General features: G+C 33.2%; 1 protein-coding gene across 1 annotated transcript; it reads right to left on the bottom strand.

The window, feature by feature from the left end:
- Positions 1-5,368: 5,368 nt before the first annotated feature.
- LOC149000631 (1-aminocyclopropane-1-carboxylate oxidase homolog 4-like) lies at positions 5,369-8,806 on the bottom strand. The gene is made up of 2 exons (XM_089140970.1): positions 7,808-8,806; positions 5,369-6,589 (listed from the first exon to the last, which is right to left on the bottom strand). Exons 1-2 carry the CDS (start codon positions 8,663-8,665, stop codon positions 6,323-6,325), a joined length of 1,125 nt encoding a protein of 374 aa, XP_088997096.1. The 5' UTR covers positions 8,666-8,806; the 3' UTR covers positions 5,369-6,322.
- Positions 8,807-9,061: the final 255 nt, after the last annotated feature.

The raw sequence follows: 9,061 nt of genomic DNA, 5'->3' as shown, positions 1-9,061 counted from the left end.
ATTGATACACTTTCCTTTATGGTTTTAATTGATGGTTTGTACATCAACCCATATATGGTTTGTCGGAATCTGGATCACCTCTCTTGACTGGAAATACAAAGTACTTTTTGATTTTTTTTATTACAAAAATAAAGGGGGCTAGTTTTTTTTTAGGTGGACCAACAGTGTGTTAGCTATGCCCCCTCTCCCCAATTTTCATGGTCAAAAAGTGTTAAAGGCACATTCTGTCAGGGGTGATGATTTGGATTCAGCTCGTTGGGTGGTATACGTGCTATGAGAGCCTTGGGTTGATGACTAAACCATCCAGCTCATAAATAAACTATTTATATCTCTTGTATTTACAAATAATTACATTTATGCCCTTGAAATTTGTTTTCTTGCATTTACCTCCCTTGTATTTTGAACATATAACAACCATATCTTTACTGTTAGAATAATAAGGTTAAGTGATGAGTCAACATATACTGTATTTTCCAAATTCCAAACGCAAGAAGTTAAAAGATGATAGAGATTGGAATTATCCTCCCCATCTGGTCAACAATTTCCATAATTTTTACTAATAAAAAAAAGGTTGATTTATAGTTCTATACTATGATTTTTTTTTATTTTTTTCCAAAGTTTTTTACGTGCAAGTCTCTTTAGTAGAACACAAATTAATGTTGGATCCTTTTAGTACAATATATTACGTATGGGGTCACTAACTTGACTAACACTGTTAAAAGTATATTAACTCAATGTATTAAATAGTCTGAGGGGTACTTTGGTCAATTTATGTTTGAAATTTGAATGTTGCTTAACGATAGCTAATGATGTTAGTCTTCTTGGGACTTACACGTAATGTATTGCATTAAGAAAACTCAATATTATTTGCCCAAAATTGTAAAATTTAATTTTAGAGCTGAGTTAGTAGAAGAAAGACTTGTTCCGATTTGCATAGGCTTTCCGCTATGGCAATTAACACACTTCGGTATGAAATGAAGCGGTTTAAGGGGAGGTAATGAATTTTTCTTATGAATTAGCAAAAAGAATGGAGGGAAAAAACTTTGCATTACAAGGTGAGGGCAGCTGTTGAGAATCTAACGAGTTCACCAAAGGAACATGAACTAGAACATGTGAAAGTGTTTTTGCCTCTTTACAGAACTATAGAACTCTTGGATAACTTTCAAATTAGTTGAAGCTCTTAAGGTGAGGTGCATGGACAATATTGAAGAAATAATTATTCTATTTTTCTATTTATAAGGAAAGAACAGCTTTCTACTTAACAAACATGACAAGTTTACCAATAACCATATAACATCATTTTGTAGAATTTATACATACAGCATTAATACAATGTTTAAGTAAATGTGACGATAGATGTATAGCTGCTTTTAAGGAACTTAACGCTGTTGTTGTCCTCTTCTCTTGACAATGTTGATTCTTTCTTTATCTTAAACAAAAGTAACTCATAAAAGATTCAATCTGGTCAAAATTCTAATAATGTAAATATGACTACAGGATACTATTGAAACAACATAAAGTATAACATAAAAATGAATGTTACTCATAGAAAAGGAGATGTTGGAAGACAATGTCTCATTGTCTCATATCATTTTTGTCTAAAATTCTTGACTCATGCTTCATACCCATGCATGCTCCTTTCTGCTCTACTATCTCATGTTCGCTTCATCTGTACTTTGTTATAATGGATTTTCTATTACTCTGAAATTCAACTACGTACAGATTCTTTCACTTCAAATAATAAAACTAGTCTTTCTTTATTTGTGATTAAATAATACATGTATTTATAGAAATTAAAGTTTTCAGTCCATCTATTGTTATGTCCATCATAGGATAACATTGATCATTATAAATAACTCTTCTTAGAACACCAAGATGGCAGGTCACAACATTTTATATGTAAGAAATTAATGTCAATTTTCTAATGATCATCTTACAAATGTATGAGGCTCATCACTTGATCTTCAATTCTGTTGATCAAAACTCATTCATTCTCTGGTATGTTCTCCAGAGTAATCTTATCCACAGCTAAATAAATCAATTAAAATGCTTTCTTTTGAATAAAATTCCATTAGTTTACTCCAATATCTTGTATGGAATTATATATTTTTTTCTATTACAGTGTTCAGTTTAATCAAAATAAAATTAAGATGTAACTTGCAAAATTATACATTCAATCAACCAAAATTAAAAAAAAAAAGTGGGCAGACTCAAACAGTGTGAAATTTATTTAATTTGACAAGAAACAAAAATATTATGGATCAAAAAACATTTTCATGAACATTTGGATGTGTACTCAAAACAGTCTGAAATCTGATTTTTTGAAGGATTGATCAATAAATTTAGCTAGTAGACTCAAACAGTGAGAAATTTTTTGTTCTTATTACATAAAATATAAGTATAGGTGATGAACCAACCAAAAACAAATAGTGATCAAAATAAAAAGATGTAAAATTAATCCTTCACTAAAAGGTTAATACTTCCCCCAATCAAAATTACATGATGGTTCACATAACCACTTCCAACAGGTACTGAGTGAAGATTTCATGAGAATGTCATAAAAAATTATGTATGGCATACTTATTATCTTGGATTATTAGGATTTATGTAGTATGAAAATTGTGCTTGGCTATTTTTCTGGGTGAAATGTCTTTAGGTATTAAATCCTTAAGCCATAAGCTAAAATTTAACCCATCTAAATCCCATGTAGTCACTTTAACCCGTCCTCTAAAAAAAGCTAAAAATAATAATTACTGTTGTCCCTTTATACTTTAATTTTATTACTATTTTGTCTTTTGTGTTTTTTAAATATAATAATCCAATCTTTAACTTTATCCACGTTATTAATGCCCCTCACTGTTAAACTCCATTAGTTTATTGATGATGTGGTATTTCTTTTTTTCAAAATTTTAAAATTTAACTTAGAGTTATCTCTTCACTTATTATTATTATTTTTTTTGGTAAAAAATTTCATTAACTCCAGGCGAAGATCGAGGTTGAAGAGCTCAACCAAGGAGAGGAAAGAGGCTAAATTGTCGAACCAATAATCGGCGTTACCTTCCGATCTAGGACAGGAGCAATTACATTGCAAGACCTAGGAATTACATCAAACTTACAATCCAAAAAATAGAATTTTAATTTCTTGATATCCGTTATGATAGTATCTAGATCCAGATTTACAGATGCTACCTGTCGCTGTAGGATTCGAATCAATTCTGCACAGTCGGATTGGAATATTTAATTATCAACACATTCTCTCAGAGAGTCCAACATGGCTGACTTTAGAGATAATGCTTCACCAACAATGACGTACTCAAAAATCTCGTGTTTTGAAACTGTCTTGATGAGAAGCCCATCAGCATTATATAAAGCATAACCTCAAGCCCATTTGTTTTGTTGCCAATCTGGTGGGATATGAACCATCCGATTCACCTTTGATTTGAGATCCTCGATTTATGCATTTGTCTTTAACTCAAATCCATTCACCTTCCAGAACTCTTCATGGTGACCAGCTGCTCTATTGACAACCTCCATGGGAGATCGTTTTCCCATATTAAAATAAGTATTATTTCGTGCAAACCATAATTCCCAAATGGTAAAGAAGTTAAGGCTCATGAACTTCCGTGCTTCCCATTTATCTGTTGGTCCCGTATTGGGCCCCTCAATGTTCAATACTGACTCCGCCCTTGTCTCTATAGTTAGAATAATAATTTTAAGTGATGAATTAGTATGATACTGTATTTTCTAAATTGCAAATATTATTCTTCTTTATTTCATTAGTTGACTCCAATATCTCACTTTCTTCTCTTCTCCTCTTGAATTATTACTTTATCTCTTATATTTTTTAAAATTATTAATCCATCCTTTAACTTTGGAGATCTCACATTAATCTTCGACTGCTTCACCAAGTTATTACTCCCATGGTACAGGTCCCCATTAAGTTTATTGATGATGTGGCATCTATATATATTTTTTTAAAATTTTAAAAATAATAAAATTAAGCCTCTATTTTTAGAATTTTTTTTTTTTTTTTTTTTTTTTTTTTAAAAAAATTTTTTTTCCCTTTTTTTTTTTTCTTATTAATAATGGTGGGGTGGGATATTATTTTTTTAAAAATTTTAAAAAAACCCTTAGTGTTTCGTATCTCTTTACTTATTTACCCTTTGTCAAGTTATAATACTATCTTTAATTAACTATGGAAAAAATTTACCTTAAATCCATTTTCTTGTCTAAAAAGAAATCACCAAATAGAAGAAAGATGTGATTGAATAAAACTCAAAATAAAAACTAAAGATGAGGAAAAATCAATTTTAATTCAAAGTTGAAAATTAAAAATCACGTAATATATGTTAACCATTGTGCATGTAACCAAATTTCCTATCAATGAACGTCTTATGTGATAATTTGTTTGTAAAACTTTCATAATTGTGATTGTAGAAAATTAAAATTGAGCTTGAGAGTTTCAACAACCGTAAGTGTGGGGTTCTACCATTCTCTGAATTAAATTATCAGAAGAAACAAAAAGAAAATTAATTTTAAGACGATGCTTCCATTGAAGATGAACTTACCTGAAAATCCATGTGAGTTATATTTTTTAGTGCAGCACTAAGACCCTCATTAACTAGTATCACGTTGCGGTAGAAATCATTGTTATTTTGTTATTTTGTGTAAATTCCAATAATCACAACACACACAAAAAAAATTTTTTCTTTTCCATATCATTGTTCTTGCTGTTTGAACTTAGATTTATACTACGAAACAGTTCGTTTTCCCCACGATGCATATTTTGATGGAGTTAAAGGCAAAGAAACAAAATCTCAAAAAGTAATTCATTCACAAACTTTTTTGATCTGAGTCTTCATTATATTTTAAGTGGAGAATATTGGTACTCTTTCGAATATAAAATTAATTATAAAATATAAGATTTTAAGGATATAACTTGCATTCAATATGGTTTTTATAAATGAAGGTAATGTTATTTATTGACTTATTAATTTTAATGAAAAGCAAAGTAGACATTACATATTCAGTGTTAACAACCACATAACACTGTTAGAAGTGAAGGGGAGCATTTGTAATTTTATAAAGAATAATATTTAATTAATAATAAAATCCAAGTCCAGGAAGCAATAATAATTATTCAATAAAGTAAAGAAAAGAAATCCCATTAGTCATCTATTTGATTCCCAAACCCAAAACGTTTATTAAACATTTCCGATATTCCAAATCAAATCCAATGAATTAAGTTAATTAAAATAATTATATTGTGTAAATTGACCCAAATTAGGTGGCAGATTAAAGTTAAAGGGAATAAATGATCTTAATGGTGATGAACGTTGGTAATGAATCCATATGTAACTCATGACAATCACAATAGCGTTGGTAAGTGGTTGATGACCATCATGTAAAAACTCACTGAAAGAGAAATAATTTTGTACTGAAGAGGTGGTCATGTGAAAAGAATTATCATATTTTTTGTTGATTCAATATATAGAAAAAACCTAAAGATGATAGAGATAGAACTCAAAGAAGACATGTTTATCATCGGTTTTACAATTGCCATCATATCCTACTGGAAAAAAAGCTATCTTGAACCATACTATAGATTGTATTTTCTGTTTTCTCCTTTTTGGGTAGAATGGAAGATCAAGAATGAGTATAAAAAAAATGAGATATTGGTGTGAACTAATGAACTTGTATCGTGACTAAAAGTTTCTTAATTCATAAGAGAAGGTAACAAAGATATTCAATGAATATGACCAGTAGTAGATGTTGTTAATTTGTGGTTTAAGCCTGGTCATGACGATGGACTCTGAATCTTCTCCGGTAGCATTCTTAAACATTGTGAGAAACTGGACATGCACCGTTAATGAACTCTAACAAACCAGAGCTCTAAATCAGTTAAGATCCATGTTTCCTAGAGTAGATAGTTTGCTTAGTGAGGTGAAGAATAACAAGGTCAGTAACACCCAGAGTTGTGGTAAAGGTGGTGGGAAATAGAGGATGAAGTCGCCATTGTGAGAAAAAAACAGGAAAGTATAATCTTACAATAATAAAATATATATATATATAAGACTCAACAAAAGGGTCTAGAATGTACACAAGATTGTTACCCGTTTTACCTCAATAACATACTGACACTTATATGTATATCATGTTCCAACTTAATATAAGGTTAAAACTAAAATTTTAACATAGTCCAACACTCCTCACTTTCAATTAAAATTCTCATACCACAATGCTGAAATGAAGTTGTCCTCATCTTGAAGTCTCTTACGTATGCACTGTCTCTTTGTTCCAACTTGTCACACGTAAAAGTCATCTAGTTTGTGATCATTTCTTTATCTAAACGAAAGTAGTTTATCAAAGATTCACCCAAACCCTTCATGACAAATCTGGTCAAGAATTCTAATAACGTAAATCGCCGATAAATGGCTGGTTTTTTCGGTGATATCAGCTCTGGAAATGGTCCATAGTAGTCTTCTTTCTTACTGGGATTGAAGAAAACAGCAATTGAGATGCGTGGCTGGCTAAGATGATTGGCCAATACTCTGTGCTCCACACTCTTATATTCTTCATTGGACATAATCTGAAAATATAACAAATTCCACGCATCAAACTCGATGTCCATGGGCCTATGGGCCCCCAATCCCAAACAGAACTGGATGTTTATAGGGTAATTAACCTTGAAAGATTGATACACTTCCCTTTATGGTTTTAATTGATGGTTTGTACATCAACCCAAGGTTTGTTGGAATCTGGATCACCTCTCTTGACGGGGAATACAAAGTATTTTTTAACGTTTTTTTACTACAAAAATAAAGGCGGCTTAGTTATAGGAAAAAAAATTATAAATATTTTTTTTGAGGTGGACCAATAGTGTGTCAGCTATGCCCCCTCTCCTCGATTTTCATGGTCAAAAAGTGTTAGGGGCACACTCTGTCAGGGGTGATGATCTGGATTCGGCTCGTTGGGTGGTACATGTGCTATGAGAGCCTTGGGTTGATGAGTTAACCATTCATCTGGTTCATAAATAAATTATTTATATCTCTTGTATTTGAAGATAATTACATTTATGCCTTTGAAATTTGTTTTCTTGTGTTTACATCCCTTGTATTTTGAACCTATAAGAACCATATCTTTACCGTTAGAATAATAAGGTTAAGTGATGAGTCAACATATATTGTACTTTTCAAAATTCCAAATGCTATCCTTCTTTAGGTTAAACACATTAAAAAAAAGTATTTAAATTACATAGTTTGAATGAACTAAATTTTTTTTTTTTAGAAAAAACATCCATCAAGAAAACATATCCAGATCAAACAACTAGAGGGAGAAAACTAACCAACCAAGTAGATTAAAGTGGCAAGAGGTCGAACTTGGCAACGACCTAGCACTCCTGGCAAGAGTATTTGCTAATAACGGCATTGGATATTCCTAGAATAAACAAAACACAAAATGGATCTATAGAGCTTGGCTGAACTATTAGTAGAATTTCTTTTCATACTCAAACACAACATCTTGAGTCTTTGATAAAGCAAATTTCTCAGCAATTTCATAAAAGGTCTCCTAAAATCACCCTAAAATTTTACTCACTTTTATGTACATTTTTTACTTTTCTAAAACTTAGATTAAAATTCAATAGGGATAGATATGTCTTTTCATGATGCTTAAAACATAGAGGAATATTTTTAATAGAATAAATTCCAAAAACGTAACTTTATACAAATAGAGGCCGTGTAAATGTAATTTGGTTCAACAACAACAACAACGGTTCGGATTAAATCATTAAAAGGATTTGGCTTACCTGAAGGATATCGCCGATGTTGATGACGAGTGCACCAGGTACGGGCTGAATATCCACCCATTGATCTCCTTGCTTCACCTGCAACCCTCCGATCTGGTCCTGCAGCAGCACGGTCAGAACTCCTGGATCAGTATGAGATGTCGTTCCAACCGTTAGATCAGGTTGAGGACAGAACGGATAGTAGTGAGCCGCCACATGCTTTCCTTCCGTACAGCTCAACGCCTTTAACCTTCCAGCTTCAACTCCTAATCCTACTGATAAGATCTCCATCAACGTCTCCGCCAGCCGTTCCACCTGTCGATCCCACTCAACGAGCTCACTCCGACAGATCTCCGGAATTTCACTGATGTCAAGATTAGGGCCCCACCTGATCTGCATCGTGTCCCTCCAATTGGCAGCTTTCGATGTGTAGAGATCGAAGTTCGAAGCGAACGAGACGCCGCGACTCGAGTCGCGGTTATAGTGCACTCCTTTGGTCTCCACCGGCAGCTCATGGAAGGCTTTGACGGCGGCGATCGTACGGTCGATGACCTCGGAAGGGATGCCGTGGTTAGTTACCTGGAAGAAGCCTAACTTACTCGATGCGTCTCGGATTTGGTCAACGATGATGGATCTACGGTCTGAATCAAAGCCGGAGAGATCGACGGTTGGGACGATTGAAGCAGAGGCTGAGATGGCGGCGGCGGCGGACGTGGTGGCGGTGGCGGCAAGAGAATCGGGTTGGTGGATGAAGAAACGAGGGATGGCTGTGATGCCTGAGTCGACCAACCCCTTTACACAGATCTTGGATTCGTCGAATTGCTTGATCTCCTTGATACGATCATAGTCTTCTTCTACTCTTCCTCTCTCGTTCTCCATTTGGGTCTTCTAATCAATCTTCTCTCTCTCTCCTCAGTTCTTCTTGCTGTGTAGAGTAGAGATGAACTAGCTTCATTTAAATATTTGCAAATGATTAGATAGGTTGGAAATTGCGTGTATGCCATGCCACACCTTCTCTCTTCATTTCTTCATTTTCTTTTGAGTAGACTTCTTTCGTCGTCGTTGATGGGAAATTACTTGGATGGTGCGCAATTAATGTGCTGCATCTGCAACGAATAGTTGAGATCAAGATCTTAATTGAGATTTCAATCTTGATCGTCTATTTTTGAAAAGTGTCAATTCATATTTTTGAGAACCTGATGGTCAACCGTTCGTAATATAGTACTGTGCATTAATTGTACTACACTGAAGTCTTTCATTACATCATTTTATATA

Source organism: Hakea prostrata, chromosome 11, assembly GCF_041222555.1.
Source record: "Hakea prostrata isolate BN-2017 chromosome 11, UWA_Hpros_2, whole genome shotgun sequence".
In the NCBI taxonomy this organism is placed as follows: domain Eukaryota; kingdom Viridiplantae; phylum Streptophyta; class Magnoliopsida; order Proteales; family Proteaceae; genus Hakea; species Hakea prostrata.
Note: the sequence above shows the minus strand (reverse complement) of the source record. Positions and strands in the feature narration are given on the sequence as shown.

Excerpts from the sequence above, each read along its gene's own strand:
- LOC149000631 (XM_089140970.1), bottom strand. The coding sequence starts at position 8,665 with ATGGAGAACGAGAGAGGAAGAGTAGAAGAAGACTATGATCGTATCAAG. Across the intron at positions 6,590-7,807 it reads ACATCGGCGATATCCTTCAG|ATTATGTCCAATGAAGAATA; the intron begins GTAAGCCAAATC and ends TTATATTTTCAG.